This window comes from Falco punctatus (genome assembly GCF_963210335.1).
Source record: "Falco punctatus genome assembly, chromosome: 4".
NCBI lineage: Eukaryota > Metazoa > Chordata > Aves > Falconiformes > Falconidae > Falco > Falco punctatus.
This window is the reverse complement of record NC_137583.1, coordinates 100569687-100589663: the sequence shown is the minus strand read 5'-3', so window position 1 is coordinate 100589663 and position 19977 is coordinate 100569687. Positions and strand designations below refer to the sequence as shown.

Here is a 19977-nt window from a genome sequence, read left to right as displayed (position 1 = left end):
CACATGATAGTGCATTACTTCTGTGCACATTACACTTGCTTTTCTTTCCCTGTTCTAAAACTGATAAGAATGTCCATACATATATTTAACGCTGAAGATAGAAATGTTGGTGCTGTTAAGAAAGCATTGCCTTTTACTCATCTCCTAGTTACTCATGGATCTCTATGGCTATGTCTCCAGCATCTATTTCCTGACACAAAGAGCGATGCAGGATTTTACATGATCATGACTAACGGAGAAGGAAAGAGAAAAATTTGCTTTGAACACCACAGTCATTACCAGAGATCAACAAAACTTGTGCTGAGACTTCCTGAGTTGCCCCACCTTCTCCTCTTACCTAACTTGCACACACAAACCAGTACACTAAACAAAGCAGTACTGCTGATGTCAGTATCTTAGAGGATAATCTAAAGCTCATTTAATTCAGTATAGCAGAATTTAGGAAGTTTGACTTCCTGCAGAAATCCCTTATGGATTAGCTACTGTTTAATAATGTGGATTTCTCTCCCCTGCCTGGCCACCTGTCTTCATAAGACGTGTGGAATTTTGGTATCTTTGAAAGCTTAGTCAAATGTCACTGAAGTTGACTAAGAGATTCAAAAGCTGTTATAAAGGAGCAAAACAAGCTATTAGAACATATACTTAACCATACCAAAGTGTGAACAAAAGTCAGTCTAGTCTAGCATCCTCCCTCTGGGAGGAAGCAATGAAAAACCTCAGACTAAAACAAGGCAGGCAGCCAGTAGTACTTGTTGTGGAACACCTTCCAGCAGGGCACAACTGCAGGTCTTCCTGAGCCAAAGGCCAGACCTGCATATTTGATACAACTGTGACATCCTGCCAGAAACAGTTCTGCAATTCCGGTATTTTACTTGATAGTTTTATTAGATGCTTCCTAGTTCTGCAGCATGGAGAAGCTCCTCCTGTTCACCTTCTGCATGCCTTTAATAATTTCCCATTGTTTGCCTCCCTCCAAGTAATTACAGAACAATTCCAGATGAACTGCATAAACCTTGTTTCTCTAGGAAACCTGACTCAAAACAGCAGAGTGGGTTTTTTTTAAACATCACTCAGATTTCTGGAAAATATGAACTAATTTGTCAAACTCCTATAGCATAGCTGACACCCATTTTTGCCCCCATCAAAATGAATAACCAACACCTAACAAGGGCTCAATCCTCACTTTTCTAAACAATCTTTTATTTCAAACTATTTTAAAATATATTTTATAGTTTCCTTTTAAAAGAAATTATTTCAGTGCACAAGGACTAAACATTTACAGGGCCTGATTTTCTGTAGATTGAATTCTATCTGCACCAATAATACACTGCAATGGAGTAAATCAAGTTTAGCTACAATTTCCTCTCTCCATTGCAGATTTGAGCACCCTGCTGTATCAGTAGGGCTGACACTGACAGATACAGACAGAGTCTTAACAGTTCTTGTTCCCCAGCACTGAAAAGGGAACACAACCAAAAAAAGCAGTCTTAAGTTTCCAGATAACCTCTTCTTGGAGGCTAGAAAGAAGACACTTCCATCTGAGCTTACCTTTCACACTGCACTTGAAGGTTTGGCTTACAACTCCTGTGTCATTTTCTTTTTCTGCTGGCCATTCATAGACGTAGACTGTAGTCCGAGAGGATCCAGCATCAAGGACTATTCCATACTGTGGAGAAAAAAATAAGACATTAGATCAAGAAACAAACAGTGACAGCTTAAAGGCCCATATGCAGCTGTACTTCTTTGCATCATCAAACACTTTAGGAAATGTATGCACAGCACATTAACAAGAAAGATTAATTCTAGTGTTAGGCACTTAGGCATGAGACCAACAGCCAAGCACAGAATGAATCTGGCTGCAAAACAAAGAACATATGACATATCCTCAATAATTAATTCAGTGGGGATGGAGAATGCTCATCTTTCAGCATCAGGTTCAAAATCCACAATGACACACAGATAACACTGTGTTAGGGCCTGATTTTGCAGAAAGTTCATTTCCCACTGTCCCAGCTACACTCCCTGGACACTGAAGGGTTTGATGCCTAAGCACAGGCTTTAGATTCAAGGATGCACAAGGGATCCATAAAGCTATGAGCAAAGAGGTAAAGTACATAATAGTCCACAGTGAGAATGATGTGACAAGTCTGGTTCTTTTCTAATTGCCCCATAAACCTCTCCCTTTCAGTGGTTTAGGCAGTCCACCTGAGAGTTTGCCACTGAAAACAGGCTGTGCCAGCATGTGAGGCAACAAAGAGGGAAAGAGAATCAATATTACTACATGTTTATTTATGAAGTAAAAGAGAAACATTTACGTGACTTGCCCCAGGTCACTTTGTCTGTGGGATTAAAGCACAGGTTTATCCATCCCATCCTACTACTCTACCAAATCAGTCATCCCCCCCTTTCCCATCTTTTATGGCAGCAGACAACAGTAGCAACTGAAGGCAAACTGCATAAAGGGAAGAAAACTACAATTCTGCTTAACGGCTTTATGATCCCTGAAAGGACGTTTAGCTGCCCCCCTCTTCCAAAGTGATCTAATCGGTAGGAATCACACAGTGTAGGGTTCATTTCTCTGTCAACCTTTTTTCTTTTAAAAAAGACAGATGCCCAGGAGCCTGACAATACTGAAAAATGAGAGCATCCATCTGGCTGCAAAGCAGTAAGTGCCCTTGCAGCAGGCCGACAAATTTCATCCCACTCCCTCCCTGGGGAGCTTCAAGTCTGACCAATAAAGATCAGTTTTTCAGGTGGCAAACCATTCAGCTTCCACACCTCATTAGTTCCCAGCTTCCACTGTAATTCTGCAGACCCCTGGCCCTCAAAGAACTACCAGCAATACCAGTCTAGTCTGTTTCCTAGAGGACTGCTAGATAATGAAAATTCCATTTATACTTATCCAGATTATATTTACTCTGATAACCAAAAGGTGAAAGGCTTCCCAGATACTATCAAACCACTATGCCATCAGGTTCCATTCAAGTAACTTACTTGAGCAAAGATACTTTGAGTATATTTCCCCCTCCTTGAAAAAGAGATGAGCACTCTAGTTACACATAATACAGTAATGGTTAATCTGCTCAATAGCTATTAATTAAATCTGGTCTCAGTCAGCCTGAAGTGCCACCCATAAGCTTTTAACTTAGCTACTCTTTGAGCTAACTATCATGTTCAAGCAGAGCTGATAGATAAATTAAGTATTGTTACCTCAGCTAACCATAGGGCTTTTTGACCTACTTCCATCCTCCTCTGAATTTCCCAGCTTCCTTCCTGAAAGTAATAGATTTCCATCCCAAAGAGTAGTGGTACACTTATCTGAACCAATGTGTGACTGACAATTTTACTTTCTTCCTCTTTTTCCTACACAGCCTCTTGTTTGCTTTCAAAGAGATGTTTTTGAAAAGGACTCTTGAGCCCACTTAAGGGTGACTCTGGAAGCTCCTCAGAACTTGGGTGAGGTCACGCTGTGTAACTGGCCCATGCAGCCTCATGAAGTGGTGGTGATCGGTGAGAAGTATACCAGGTGTTAAGACTAAGATTAATCTTTAAAAAGAAATTAGGGAAGATGTAGCATTTTAAGAGGGTGAAAGAATTCTACATGCCTTGTCTCAGCTTGCTGCCTAAGACAAACTGGTTGAATTAAAATTCTCTGGTGACATTACATTTCTGTGGAAGTTGCAAGTCAGATCACCTTTGGCTGCCTTTTAAGGACAAGCAGTGCCTCCCTGCTTTCAAATGCACTGCATGGGACTGGAGCACAGGCAACCCCTTATCCTGGGCTAGCAGCTATTAAAGAACAGAACAACTTTTTCTGCTTCCTTTCCCCTCTATTTCATCTTTCCCTCTGAGGATTTCTATGTCTCTATTCAAACACTAATGGAGAAAGATAAAGGCCTGGGAATTCCCCAATAGCCAAGAACTTCACCATCTAGTCAATGGACTAGATTAGTCAGACAAGACAGGGAGACAACATTAACCCTGAAAAGCTTCACAGTTCTGGTTTCTAAGGGAAAAGGGAACAGGGAGGAAGAACAAAGTGACTTAAAAGAAAATGCTTATTTTTGGGTTTACTCATGCCCAATATATCTCCAACACAGAGGTGACCATGCTGCCTACAGCATGAAATAAATGTGACACTTCACTTCTTGGGTCTGGCAGAATGACTACTGTACACACTTACCAGAAGCTGAATAAAAACCAAGGTAACAATAAATCACTTTGTGTCTCTAAAGGCGCACTCACCTATCTTTTTTTTTGGCTGCAGCTGGGCTGACTAAAGAGACAACTACCCCTTCCCCTATCAACTGTCCTTCCCTTGCAAGAGGGTACTCCTTGCTCACACAGCTACCTGTGTGAGTGACAACTACCTATGCTATTTCAGAGACAGTTTCATGCTATTCACTCAACCAATCTGGTTGTGGCCCAAACAGGTAAGGGATATTCATATGAATGGCTTTGCAAGTACATCCTGAAGAGTAATAATCCCAACGGGGAAGCAAGAACAAGCCCCAGGATTAATCCCCTTTTCAGACTGAATACCATTCCCATAGAAGGATGTACAAATGCACAAACCCTTAAAGCAGGCACTGTTATGATGGCTGAATCCGCCTTCCAATCACTTTGGAAAACTGCCACAGGAAGCTAATAAGCTAAACCAGTGAAAGGGAAAATTGAGGCCACAAAAGTGGGATCTATGCTAGAAGCACACTTCAGTTCAGCTACATAGGTTTGAACTACTTCTAATGAAGTATAACATCCACAAACAAAGCAAAACACTTCCTAAGAGCCAAAAGAGGTATGCAAAATTTAGGTGTAGAAAACTACCACCTGGAAAGACAAATTAAAGAAACACAATAACCAAGGGAGGGTTTTTTCTCTTCAGGTCTCACAAAGTATCAGCAGACAAACACAAATTTCTTTGACTAGCATTGTTTACAATTCTGGACTTCTTCACAAACTCTGTTATTAAGGATGTTTGCATTCTCTTTGTCACTCTTCTGACTTCACAGTGTATGCCAATGAGGAGAGTTCTTTCAGGGACTCAGCCTCATGCACATGGGCAGGTCCTTCCTTCACAAATCAGTGGCTTAATCTTCAGATAATCCAACCACCAAGGAACCAAAATATTTAATTTTGCAGCAACATTTTAAAACATCAATGGTGTAGCAGATAATTTATCTCTTGTGCCACAGAGGAGTGAACTTGGACACTCTCAACATGCATCCTGGAAATCAGCTATTATGCCACACATAACACAGACTCTAGTTGTCCTTCAGTAGCTGTTTTGGTTTCATGGAGAAGAGCCAGAAGAAGGCGGCGGCAGCCATTTACAAAGAGTAAGTCTGTTTTCACTATGTTATTGCCATATTTAATGTTAATCAACTGCTAATTTCAGGACACTGCCATTTCCAGGCTCCATCATATCAACTAAGTACTGGAGAGTTTCACACTGGCATACCGAGGTCCTCTCTCTGCTCCTGAATAATTACTTCTTGTGAGTGCTAATCATTTACTAAGGACTCAGCATCTCAGGAATCAAACATAGGGTCCTCCGTATCAGCTTGGATTTTCTGCATTGGCAGGCTTACAGCCCAAAAATAATTCCAAAGCCAAGGCACCTAGCAAAGGAACCGCCAGTCTATCCTCCAGAATAAGCCATGAAGCCATTGTGATACAGGAAAGCATATCTTCCCACCTAAACTAGGTCCAGATAGTCAAGGTGGGTCTGATGTTTGCTCAAAGAGTAAGGTAGACAATTTTATCATTCTGAATGTGAAAATTAATTAATGACAAACAGAAGTGATATGTAGGCTTTAGAGAGTGGCTTCAGCATTACACATCAGCCTAGTCTTGCCTTGCAGGAAGTAAGGCTGTTGCAAGCAGAGATTTGGGGCACAATGGGGAGTAAACTTGAGGCACTATGTCACCATAACAGATCCCAGCACACACATCCTGCCATACCACGAATACACATAAAACTGGTATAAGAATACAGTTTTATCCTATTGTCTGACTCATACACCACCAAATAATTCAGACAAAGCCAAAGGTGCTTATAATCCCATGAAGTGTAATGAGACATTAGCCTATCGCTATCAGTATGTGAACTATCCAGTTAAACACATAGGCAGACGGAAAGGTAGAAAGGACTTCAAAGAAGGATCTGATGAGGTTTATATGCTTGTAGCTATTGTGGGGAAAAACAGAGAACTCAAAATGCCAGACTGCACAGCTTCTCTAGAAGGCTAATTTCTACAGCTTTGCCCTCAGTTGTGTACATCTCTCATTGAAGAATCTGCACACATATTCCAGCAGCACAAGGCAAAGCCTGAATTCCAGAGTACTTCAGTTTGTCTTTCCCGGTTTGCTGTGCCCCTCCTCATGAAGCTACTTTGCTTCTGTTAATATCCAGCAAGTACCAATGTGTGGAAAATCATGAAGTGCACTCTCACAGCCCAAATGCTTTTGATACACAGAGGCAGTCTGCAAAGATTTCAGCATAAACTTCCTAGCTGTACTTGGGGGCAGAATTTAAACGCTGGCTATTTCCCAGCGTTTTTATATTTTAAAATTTATTCCAGTTATAAAGTATATTTTAAAATTACTTCCAATCTCTAGAAAAAATAAAAAATCAGTGGCATATTCTCCTTGTCTGGCCTTTCAGTCTTGACGTTGCATGACAGGCATTGGACAGGGAATCAAGGAGTGCTTTTCCTGCTTTGCCAGTGACTGTCGTCTAGACCAATCCTCTTTTCTCTCAGTTTCAGTTTTCCCATGACAAAGTTGTGACTAAACTTTATGGCTGTAAGCTCATTTGAATCACCCCATAAAAATTAGTTTAGAAAGGAACATTATTAAATATCAGTTCAAAACATTGTTCTCCTTCCTTAGGTATTCTAAGACTTACCTTAAGCCCTGGGGAAAGGATCTGTTGCCGATTTATCTGAATCACTGCAATAGCAATGACAAGAACTATGCTTAGAAGAAGGAACACTTGGGCAATAACACTTGGGGTTCTGGTCAGCATCCTGAAACAACAAAAAGGGAGACACTTAAATAATGTTATAGGATTCAGTGATTCAGGGTCTGAAGCCCTGAATCAGTTGAGAATCCTCATAAAATCTGATTTTGTCAACTAGATTACACTACATGAAAATTCTGTGTTCTTGTCAAGAACTGCTGGGTCTTTTGCTAGCCCTTTTTATTGTCTAGAAGGGGTGTGTCTATATTGTCATGCTAATAATGCCAGATTTCACCCTCAGGTGCTAGTCTGCTCATTTCCCCCAGTGCCTACATGTAGACACATGCTCACCATCTCCCACTGCCTCAGGAGATGAGAGTACTGGGCAGGCTGAGGCTAGTGCACACTCAACGATCCCATGTACGCCTACAACTAGACACAACCACAGCCATGTACACACAATGCTGGCAGCTGCAGAGCAGAGTTGGATACTTCTGCCAGAGACACAAGGTTGGTGTCTATAATAGATACAGGCTGCTTCAGTAAGAAACAAAGGAGGTTTTAAAAACGTTAAAGTAGTCATCCTTCTTCTAGCTGCTGATGTGCTCATGAAGTATGTTTGTGTGTGTGTGCATATTAATACAGAGCCTATTACTGTGCACTACATATAAAACATAAAATACACAGTTTAACTCACAGATTTTGTGATGAAAAGTTACTCTAAGTAAATCAACATGTAGTTACATTAAGCAAACCCAAAGGTGACATGAAACATGCATATTGACTATAAGGCTGTTTCTATGTTCATATCCTCTAGAAAGGCTTTCTAGGACTCAAAAGTATCTTACGTTTCCTGTAATTTCTTTTCATCCTTTATTTTTGCATGTCCCTGGCCAGACAACTCTTCAAGCAAAAAGCTTTTCAGTACCTCCAAGTACTGACAACCCCCATGTTAAAAATTCTTATGCTCCACAGGGCTTGAGGACAAAAGAGGTGGCTGGTGGGAGATGGCAAGCTTAGAAATGTCAGAAGAACACAAAAGGAGAACTTTCCTGACTTTCCATTTTCATAAACCAGTTATGTTGGCAGAGAAATATCAAGTTAGCCTGGCATATTCTATCCTGACTCCCATCTCCTAACTCTTCCATACTGACGGTAGAGTATATCAGTGGCTCTTCAGGGCTGCCCTGCTCTTTCAGCAATTGCCAGTGCCAATCTGTACTGAGGACAGGAGCTAAAAAGGTAGTCTACAGTTCACAGCCACAGTGCACTGGGTCAGCCCCATTGTACCTGCAACTAACTCATGGTCTTCTCCTTAGCTCCAACCAGAGCCAGAGGGCTGAGGGACAAGTCAGAATAAATGCTTCACATGATTTCCATATTCTAAACCCCATGGGTTCTTCAACCTGTTTACTTGCGGTCCAACATCTGTGTTCATATTCAAAAGAGAAGCAAGTTATTTGATTTGCTCTGGGACTAGCTTCACTCTGAGTGTTGCCCGCTGCTGCTGCTTTCCTTCCTTGTCTTCTGATTTCTGCTGTGAAATCTCAGATTGGCTTTCAGAAACTTTTCATTTCAGCCTGACACATCTCACTTCCAGAACGTCATTTTTTACACTCATTAACCCCCTTCTCTAAATCCAAAGAGGCTCATACGGTTTTAAAACATATGGTTAAAAAACAAGGTTTACTGCCAATCTGCTCTTCCAATACTTTCTTTTCTTGGCTTCGTAATAGCTTTATCTTAATCATCAGCCAGTTTTAACAGAAAATTAACCAGCCACATTGATGATTTATTTACTGCTGTCCATTGCTTTACTATCGCATTCAAACACCATGTACACATTGCATAAATGACAGAATGAAATCTTATTTTTACTGTTAGAAAATAAGTTAACACTTACGATGAATTCTCACTGTAACCTGTGGATGATGTCAGGGCATGCTAATTAGAAACATTTAAACAGATCGATTCATTTTTGAAGACACAGCAGACTTTAACTATAAATTTATGAATAACCATCTGGATAAAATACTTGTCTTTAGAGGGAGAAAAGATCTTTTTCTTCAGCTTTCAACTGTCCATGGAGTTATCTATAACTGTAAAGTGACTGAAGGAGAACTATCTTCTTGCAAACTAATATATAGAGTCATTCCTGGATCAAAGCACTGATGTTCAGCTCTGGAAAAAATAAGCATTATCAAAGGAAAAAACTCAGGGCAAATGACTCTTTGAAAACCTAAAGCATTACTAAAGAGCAAAGCAACTACCACTATTATACTATTAACACTTAAGAACATCCATGATGACTGCTGAAGTATTTTCTGCTGCAACCATTTGTAAAGGGGAAATCGAAATCTTGGTTTGTTGAATTTCTTACATGCTTCCTGGGTACTGGGATTTGTCTTCATCAGAGATTATTTCTCTTTTCATAATCTTTTTTGAAAGGGAGCATATTAGGTAAGGGAACACCTCTTAAGATGAATACTCCTCATACAACCTTATCCCACTGGCAATCAGAACAATTTCATCAGAGAATGATCTCTAAATCCTGATTTAAGCAACAGCCTCTGTGTCAGAAGGACACCTTACACGGCATGCCCACTTGAAGTTGTCACACAGTTGACATCTTTGCTATCTGGACTGTGCAAGACGCTGCAGGATTTCATATAACTAGATCAGAAGCACGGGGTCATATTTACTTTTAGCTACACTCAACTGTCTCACAGACATAACAGGCAATACAATCATACTTGTCTGTTCAAGAGATACCAGAGAAGAGTTCATTCACTCCACAGTTTAAACAGAATTGTAATGCAAGTAACTCTTGCTAACATTGCACACTTGTTGGCAAAAAGCCAAATAAAAGATTTTAATGAATTATCAAAAAGCAGTTGCATTCCATTATTAAAACGTCATCCTGAAGCGAGAAACAGCATAAATACATATTTTCCACACCCAACTAAGTACACTGGGCCACACAGGAGCATATTAGAAGGATCACTTTCTACATCTTACTTCAAGCAAAAAGAACTGCTACCTGCAAAGGCAAATGGACTAAACTTCTTCATGCCACCAACATTTTGAGTTTAACTAGGTTAAATACACATTTGTATAAATGACAGTGCATATCATATGCTGGAAATCCTTTTTCCAAGTTACTTGAAACATCAAACCCCACTTTTTTGAGGTACTGACCTGCTTGTTCATAGGGTGGGTAAGCAAGCACCATAAATATCTTTCTTCACACTATAACCGGAGAGATAAAAAAACCAGTAGCATTTATTTGAGGCGTGGTCTACAGGTAAATGTTTTTCAACAGCCAAAAAAAAAATTCAAAACGCCAAAAACCTCAACACCCACAGCATTTCAAAACTCGCAGTGAAAACCTGTGAGGAGGTATCACAGGCCTTCCTTCGGAGGAGAAATCAAGTAAAAACAGCACGCTGACCCAACATTAGCAGCTGAAATTAGCTTTCCCTCAGCCCACCGTCGTCCCGGGTGAGAAAGCTTCACACAACGATTGTGACTTGCGAGAAAGCACAAAGTTCTCCCCCCGAAAAAACCGTGGAGAGACAGAGACACGCTGCCCCCGCCGCCCGCGGAGGGACAGAGTGAGGCTCCCGCCCGCCGCCTTACCTCAGCGGGGCGGCCGCTGGGCGGGAAACCGCCCCTCAGCCTGGCCCTCCCCGCCCCGGGATCCCCGGCCCCCGCCCGCCTCTCCCGCATCCCGACCCGCCTGCGCCAGCCGCGGCTGCCCCGTCCGTCGCGGGCTGAGGAGAACGGGCACCGGGGGCACCCGGGCAGCGGGGAGGCGGCGGCTGCCGGACCCCCTCGCCCCCAGGGGGCTTGCGGAGTCACTCGCTGGTGGCTCGCCCTCTACTCCTTTATTTCCAAATAGGTTTAAAGGGAAAAAAACCAAACACACTTGCAGGTAGAAACTCCGGATGAATCGATTCAAGGGGAGGAGGGAGATCTACGGCGAGTCGGCGTATCTGAAGCGTTACTGCACCCAGAGCCGTGGCGGCGAGCCGCAGGGGTACGGAGCGAGGCTGTGCCTAGCGGGGAGCGCCGCCGCCGGGCGAGAGGAGCCCGGGAAGGGGGGCCCGGGGTGCGGCCCATTCCTGTCAGCCTGGCTCATGCCCTGCCGCTGTTGGACCGGTTCCAACGGGGGGGCAGCCCGTGCCGTGCCGAGGCCGACCGGCCGCCTGCCGAAACTCACTGCCGCAGCACGGCCGTGCCGCCCGCCCCGGAGCCCCGAGCACGGCCGTGCCGGCCCCCGCCCCAGCTGCTCCTCTTTGCGGCAACGCAGCCCTGGCGCTGGCGGCAGCTGATGCGGCAGGGTGTCGCTGGCTGTCCCTAACGCACATTCTTCACTCCCCTCCCAAAGCAAAGACACAAAAAGGGTTGCGTCTAGAGATGGCACTGTGGGTGGCAGAATGGTAAGTCCCTGCCTCTTCTGAAAGGATCAAGTGCCTTCCCAGGAGGGCTTTCCTCGGCCCTCGGAAATTAGGAGCCCCCAGGTCTCAGGGCTACCTTTCCATTCAGGTTCAGGCATACTGGCACTGCTTGTTCTGGAGTTTTGCTGCCATTTTCCCAGCCTTCGCCAAGCCTGTAAGCATACCTCTCCTCCTCATCATTTCCTTTGCTGCACCACCTGTTTCTTCTCCCCTTCCAAGCATCCTTGGTTGAATGCATTCAGTGTAGCTAACTGCATTGATTTGTTTTGCTCAGAATCTGCCCCAGGTGTCCATTTAAAAATGACAAATGAGCTGGACTGCTGACAGATCCAAGAAAAAGAAGTATTGCTTTTGCTGCCATTGAGCATGAGTATGTGGAGTTAAAAGACAACGATTGATACTGGCAGGTTCATACATGAATACCAGTTGCAATGATCAATTAGCAAATCTCTAGAAACAAAAATATTACAGACATGAATAAAGTGTTTGTTACAGATGCATTGTAACATAAATGTATTACCACTGCAATGCATTTATGATATCACATTTACACAGATTACACAGCAGATACTGCTCCATTTCCCTATAGACTGACAGCAGCAACATCAGGAGAAGGGATGAATGATTATACATCTCAAGAGATGACAGAACTGCATATGCTTCTTGTGTAATGCGCATACAGCACTTGATGCTGGAATATTAAGAAGCCTCAAAATATCCTCTGAAGAGACAGCAATAGGGTGAAACGGAGAGGAATGTTAAAATAAAAATGGAGGTAAGAAGACACTGGCCGTTGCAATCAGTCTGTTTTCTTGCATGGTACTTTGCCATCTCACAGAAGCAAGACCCATCCCCCATTTCTGTGCATTCTTTGCAAAGTGCAGTAAACAGAGGGCTTCTCCTGTTGCTCCTACGCTTTCACTGCCTTTTTCACCATTTGTGTTCATATCAGCAGATGGGTGTGATGCCCTTTAGCTCAGGTCATCATTTCCATCAATATTCTTGAACACTTTCTTCCTGGGACTTTTCATCAGGGTTAACAAAGACCCTTCACTCATTAGGTTTCTGCTCCCAAAGACCTCCTGTCTTCATGTTCACCTCTTTACCTTGGGATCAACTGTGAGAACTGCCAATGCAGGCAGAGCTGTCTAAAGAATTTCGGACCCTCTGCACCAGCAGGAGCCAGGACATTTTTATGAATTTATTGATTAATTTAAATTAAGTTTCTAGGTCATTTTTGCGAGCAACATTTTGTTCCAAACCAAAATGCACTTTTTCCATTTGTTTCAGACAAACCTTCTACATATTATGTGTCCAAAGAAGAGCGATGAAGCTGGTGAAGGGTCTAGAGAACAAGTCTGATGAGAAGCAGTTGAGGGAACTGGGGGTGTTTAGCCTGGAGAGAAGGAGGCTGAGGGGAGACCTGATCACTCTCTACAGCTACCTGAAAGGAGGTTGTAGCAATATGGGAGTCGGTCTCTTCTCCCAAGTAACAAGCAATAGGATAAGAGCAAACGACCTCAAGTTGCACCAGGGGAGGTTTAGATTGGATATTAGAAAAAATTTCTTTACTGAAAGGGTTGTTAAGCGCTGGAACAGGCTGCCCAGGGAAGTGGTTGGGTCACCATCCCTTGAGGTATTTTGGACTCAATGATTTTAAGGGTCTTTTCCAACCTAAATGCTTGTATGATTCTATGAGTCTATGATTACCGCAGCATACCTTGTTAATTGCCAAATTTAGGAAGATGGTTCCCTAGATTTTCAAGCAAGTAAGTCACAAACCGCATCTGAAATCTACATTTAGAAGAATGGCAGATGTGATTCTTCTCAGAGATCAAGAACACATTTTTTTTCTTTTACACAGTTGCAAAATTCATTTTTAATAATCTTTAAAAGCATCTTCTGGTATATAGTTTTTTTTATCATCACTGACAAAAAACCCATAAAGCAAATTCACAGCTATGTCATGAGAAATCCAGTTTGTCCCTCTTTGTTTTGAATAATGGCTGGTTATAGACATTGCCTTTTCTCTTTCGGAGTTTCATTGATGGCTTCTTTGAAATACCTTAAGACAGCTGCTTGTTGGTTTGTTTTTTTAATCCTTTACTGCAGCATTAAATCTAATGATGTGTCTTAGATTCATCACAATCACAGAAGATTCTGAATCTTCTGCCTCACACATATGACTCTGTGGTAACAAGTTTTCTGGTCCACATATTCTTCTTGTGAGGCCTTGAAACAAATAAGAAATTAATTCTGAAGCTGAACAAAAATACTTTCTAATCTATTTATTTCCCTTCCTGAGACTTAAAGCTTTATAACTTGCATAGCTTGTCCAAAGAATCAAGAGCTTCTTTAATCAATTTAAAACCCTCAGGGACAGCCTTGATCACATGGTTATGAGCCAGCACAAGTTGTAGGCATGGGCACAATAAGCACGTAATTAGGGCAGCAGATTGCTGGTACAGCAGAAAAAGGCAGTTCTTTGTCTATTTTGCTACGCCAGAGTTTTAGAAAGCCAAACTAGCTGCTGCAGCAGGAGCGGGTGTGGGTCTGCCATGCTACACTGCTGGAAGGAGAGGAGCTCTCCGCTCCCATGCCTTTTGCTCCCTGGTGCTAAGGTGCAAGCCAAACTCAAGAGTTTTACAGCAAACTTGTTCCATTTTTCGTTAAGCCATGCCTGCAAACATATATTATGTCCTGACATACATATTCCATTGTCATAAAACTGACCACAGGAATCTGACAAAGAAATGCCATTCTTTTACAAGAAAGTCACTGTTGTACTCAAAGAAATGCACCATCTCCAGTGAATGGGGATAAATTCCAGAAACTACTCCTTGGGACTTAATCCTTTAAAAATTGCTATGTGAAAAACTGCTCGACACGGAATATTGCTGTGAGGCTGACAACTCTTAAGTGAATAGTGTTTCACTTTTCATGGTTCAGAAGTAATTACTGATAAATTGCTAGCTCAGGAGAAGAGATTCATGCCCTATGTTTTCAAAAAAGTATGAAGTAGTCCTTGTAGGAACATTTCTATCACCTTTTTGTGCTCTTCCAGGAATGGACCAGATTGGCTGAGCAATTCTAAAATTCTTAGATAAAATCCTTCCCCTTGCAATTCCATGCAGGTCAGGTTATCTCCTTGAGTACAAAATCTGTGGATGATAGAAGTTCTGCTACAACTCTTCTCAAGTCCACCTGCCAGCATTGTTATTCACTGTCTTTTTTTTTTTTTTAAGGTATTGCTTCGCTAACTCTCAGTCAATGTAACAAGTTAATTTTGCTGCTTTCTGCGCACTAATATTAAACTGTAATTCTTTGGGATCATTCATAGGCTCAGAAATGTGATTATACACATTAAAGTCAGTTGTACAGCACAAGAAGCCTGTGGGAGAAAACAACCAGTGCACAAAGGGGAAGAATGATCCCTGCAATAGCAATTATGACAACCATTTCCAATTTACAGACTCACCTTTATGCAGTTCCTGCTTGAAACAGCCTGCTTTAAATAGCTTTTGGTTCACCAACTGAATAAATATAGAGAGACTTAGTAAAATCACAGTTTTGATTCTAACAGATTGAAAAGCTTTTTCTTACGCAGTATGGGGGAAGAGAACTTCTTGCTAACTGGAGTGCAAAGCTAGGTCTGGTGGAGGGTGAGGTGTCCATTGATTGGGATGTTCCTACAATCTTTGCTGTCTTTCATCATCCTCATTCTACCTTTGCAGTCACAAGCACTGTGCCATCTCTTCAGTTCATTATAGTAATGGTAAATGATACCACTGATGTGAAAAATCATCCAGTTGTGGCATATCTATGATTTTTCCTTTTGTTCTTTCCTTTTGTCGCCATTGTGGTATCCTGAATATTTATGACCTGCATAAGGGCACATCACACATACTGTTTTGGTTTATGAGTTTATGAACCCTCTCAAGGCAGTGCCTCTGGCTTATGTCAGGCAGGTTAGTGCTCTGAGTCTGCCCTGGGTGTGAGTGCCAGAAGCAATATAAAATCTAAGTGACAGAGATCCTGCCTGCAACTTGAATCTGTTATGTTCGTCCTAAGCAATAGGCTCTGTCAACCATAGGATAGGTTGTACATGCACAGTAAAGCCAGACATGTTAAAGGCAGCCAACGTATGGACTGGCCACACCCAAGTGCTGTCTCTCAAACACTCCAGTTACTTGGTGGGCCATATCAGCAGTATAAGCACAAAATAAGAAGGGTGGTAATTTCATATTAACACTTTGAAAGCTCGTGTCAGGCTGTCTAGGTATCCGTTTCTTCCTCTGTCTCCCCAAGTCAGGTATCCTAATGGTATCCTGTTGTTCCTCCAAAGCCAAATCCACTTTTTGCCCCCCTCAGCATAACAGTCATTCTGCACCTTCCTCCCTGTCTTGCTTTGCTCCTCACTCAGCCTTCAGCTCTTCCCGCTGGTTGTGCTGTTGTGGTGAAATGGTTTTCTGCCTGAACGACTCACACATACAAGACCTCTCTCCAAAATGTTTCCATCTACCAGTGGTGGCAGATTCTTTTAAATAAATTCAGGACAAAAAAAAATCTTCTCCTTAAAAAACTCTATGTGTGCACTGAATACTCTGTGACAACAAACAGGATACTGTCCTCTGATCTCTTCCCAATCACGGTCTATCCTGTGAGCTCTCTGAGGAAGGGATTATCTCTGAAGAGGCATGGTGCCAAGAACAGTGGAGCCCTCATTTGGCCTGGGTACAGGACAGAACCATGACAAAAGACATTAATCACCACAAACCTGAAACAAGGCTCCATGAAGCCGTACATGCTTATAGGCCAGCTGACTTTGATTAAGATCCATGAGCACAAAAGCTGACCTCCCCGGGGTCCCTTCATATCAGTACAAACAATTATCACCCACAGGAAAACAAATCACTTCTCTACAGTTTCCAAGCTATTTTATTTGCCAAGAACAAATCAGCTTCATCTTGAGCTGTATATATACAGCTTTTTACATAAGCCTGTATATGCAAGGTTTCACATGTGAGAGGCTGCCAGATGCATTTTCATTTTGACTTCTGTCTGCTGAGCAAGGTCAACCACATTTTGGAAACATGCCTATGCATACTTCAATATTGTGCTTTTCAGTTTGCTTCTCTTTCTTCATCTCAATAATTCAACCCTGCTTTCCCATGACTAATACAAAAGAACAAACAGACATACTAGATCAGACAGAAGGTGGATTATCTTCTCTTATAACATCACTAAGAGCAGATGTCTATGAGAAGGCTGTCGGGACTAAGCTGCCACACATGGGCAATTCCTCTGAAATACCCTCTCAGCTGCTGCCATCTCAGGCCTTAGAGACTTCTGGAGCCAGATGTCGTATCTGCTCTAATAGCTCCTGATGGACCTCTCTGCTCCTCAATGTATTTGATGGCTTTTTGAGCACATGCATGTGCAGCAGGTAAATCCACACAGTGCCTGTTTGTTTTCTTGTAAGTTCAAGAGCATCCTGAATGCCAGAAGCAGTCTGGTTTAATCAGCTTGGCTCTCTCAGTAAATTCCAGACTTGCACAGAGAAACCTTGTTCAAAACCATCTTTTTTCAGTTCTCTGAGACATGCTTAATTCTTTATAAACCGAGGTATATTTATCCACTGTTATAACTGTTGGGATTTTTTTAGGGTATATTTATGCTTGCTACTGCTTATGATTAGGTTATTAGTTTTAGTATAATGACGAAAAATGAAATCATGAAATGCTCTAATATTCCTGCCTCAAATTCCTAAGTCTGCATGTGTAAGCTCAAATAGGACTAGAAAAGCCTGGGCAGTAATAATGGTAATAATAACAATTATTAAATTTATAGGCAGCCAGCCTTTCATCCTGTTTTGCACCAAGAGGAGCAGATCTATTTTGGTAAGAGTAGAAAAGGCACACAGACTCTGTAAGATGTCATTTAAAATGCTATTTATTATAGCTAACTCAATAAGGAGAGAGTAGTATAGATAATCATAGAATCACAGAATGGTTTGGGTTGGAAGGGACCTTAAAGATCATCCAGTTCCAATCCCCCTGCCATGGGCAGGGACACCTTTCACCAGACCAGGTTGCTCAAAGCCCCATCCAGCCTGGCCTGGAACACTTCCAGGGATGGGGGGCATCCACAGCTTCTCTGGAAAACCTGTTCCAGTGCCCTGCCACCCTCGCAGGAAAGAATTTCTTCCCAATACCTAATCTAAATCTACCTTCTTTTAGATAAAAACCATTACTCCTTGCCGTATTGCTACATGGCCTTGTAAAACAAGTCCCTGCACCTTTCTTGTAACCCCTGTTTTGGTACTGGAAGGCTGCTATAAGGTCTCCCCACAGCCTTCTCATCTCCAGGCTGAACAACCCCAAGTCTCTCAGTCTGTCTTCATAGGAGAGATGCTCCAGCCCTCTGGTCATCTTTGTGGCCCTCCTCTAGACTTGCTCCAACAGGTCCATGTCCTTCTTATGCTGGGGGCTCCAGAGCTGAATATGGTACTCCAGCTGTGGTCTCACAAGAGCAGAGGAGAATCACCTCCTTCAACCTGCTGGCCACGCCTTTTGATGCAGCCCAGGGTACAGCTGACTTTCTGGGCTGCAAGTGCACATTGTTGGGACATGTTGAGCTTTTCATGCACTAGCACCCCCAAGTCCTCCTCAGTACTGCTCTCAGTCCATTCTGAACCCAGCCTGTATTAATATTGTGTTCTGTTAGCTGGTGGGAACCACAGGTGGTGTAGCATCAAATGGGCCTCCAACCCACACGCAGCCTGTTGGGCAGACACCAGCAGAGGAGATGTTCTCCCCAATTCAGTCATTAAGAGATACTACAGGATTTTCTTGCAACAACTCTATTAATCATTTCCATTGCCAAACAGAAAGAAAGGATGTTAACATGAGAACTTGCTGCTGCACACCTAGATAATGGCAAGGACGTGCAGGAGGCCTAATCACCCATGCCGAGGGGGAGCTGCCTGCAGGCTCCTCCACTACAATCAACTGCAAAGTTTATCCTGTGGCCAAAGGATTTGTGTCACACAACTGCTGTGTGCATACAGCAAAGCGCAGCACCAAACAGGCTGGGCAACTGGGGACATGCAGCATGATGACAGTGGATCATGCAGAGACCAGGAATCAGATTTGTATTGTGATTCCAATGCGTATTACTGTTGCGATACCATGCTTGTGTTGTGCCTTCAGTACATTGCTACTATCACTCTTCTAAATCAAAATCATGTGCAAAGCCAAATATATCAAAGAAGTCAATTTGATATTAAACATTAAACTCTCCTTGTGGAATATCTGAAGGAGCCAGGTCAGAGAATATTGGACTCCGACAGCATCATAGACAAAATCTCAATGTGTATATATGTTCTTTGCTGTAGGTGAAGTGTCTTCATGGGGTGCACACAGCAGTCAAAAGAGCTTAATGGCAGCATAATGGGGATGGTACAGAGGCTTTTTTCTGGCTCCCTGCACAAACTGAATTTCATCACTACTAAACTGTCTCCTAATCAGCTTATTTACACATATCACTTTTACCGCCAAGCCTTGGAAGGGCTTTCTGACCCAGATGTGAATTTGAAATTTCACATCTTTTTAGCAAGCTGTCAACCCATGGGCCACCTCCTGCAGGCCTCTCTGGACACTCCATCATGTTTCTAGCAGACCTTTAATACACACTAGGTATAACTTTGCAAGGCTTTTTGACAAACACATGAGGAAACTATGTGAATTAGGAGCTTTCAGGGACAGAATTTAACAACTAACAAGAGTTAAAGACCAACCTATACACTCTGAGAAATGTAAGATTCACTTTTGCATTAATTTGTATCCATTTGCATGACTCTGCATAGATTTCTAGAATAATGTGACCATTCACTTTTGCATTAATTTGTATCCATTTGCATGACTCTGCATAGATTTCTAGAATAATGTGACCTTATGAGGGAATTGCACCCATTCCTGCACATAGTCACAGGAAAAATCCAGCAGAAGAATCATAGAATCATTTAGGTTGGAAAAGATCTTTAAGATCATGGGGTCTAATTGTTAACCCAGCACTGCCAAGCCCACCACTAAACCATGTTCCTAAGTGCCACATCTACACGTTTTTTAAATACTTCCAGGGATGGTGACTCAACCACTTCCCTGGGCAGCCTGTTCCAGCGCTTGACAACCCTTTTGGTAAAGAATTTTTTCCTAATATCCAATCTAAACCTCCCCTGGTGCAACTTGAGGCTATTTCCTCTTGTCCTGTTGCTTGTTACTTGGGAGAAGAGACTGACTCCCACGTTGCTACAACTTCCTTTCAGGTAGCTGTAGAGAGTGATCAGGTCCCCCCTCAGCCTCCTCCTCTCCAGGCTAAACACCCCCAGTTTCCTCAGCCACTCCTCATCAGACTTGTTTTCTAGACCCTTCACCAGCTTCATTGCCCATCTCTGGACACGCTCCACCACCCCAATGTCTTTCTTGTAGTGAGGGGCCCAAAATTTAACACATTATATTTGAGGTGCAGCCTCACCAGTTAGTGCCACCTCAT

At 42.6% G+C, this 19977-nt stretch overlaps 1 protein-coding gene across 3 annotated transcripts in view; it reads right to left on the bottom strand.

The window, feature by feature from the left end:
• The window catches only part of ENTPD3 (ectonucleoside triphosphate diphosphohydrolase 3), a 54910-nt gene that overhangs the window by 15539 nt on the left and 19394 nt on the right, over positions 1 to 19977 (bottom strand). The window contains exons 1-4 of one of the 3 annotated variants that reach the window (XM_080387257.1): positions 10416 to 19304; positions 10163 to 10213; positions 6911 to 7031; positions 1549 to 1666 (exon numbers count right to left, since the gene is read on the bottom strand). In XM_080387257.1, the coding sequence (XP_080243383.1) occupies positions 1549 to 1666; positions 6911 to 7030 (238 nt within the window). In that variant the 5' untranslated portion in view covers position 7031; positions 10163 to 10213; positions 10416 to 19304. Of the gene's footprint in view, positions 1 to 1548; positions 1667 to 6910; positions 7032 to 10162; positions 19305 to 19977 lie in introns of those variants that run through there. The other 2 variants (XM_080387256.1, XM_080387258.1) reach the window with 2 other exon arrangements.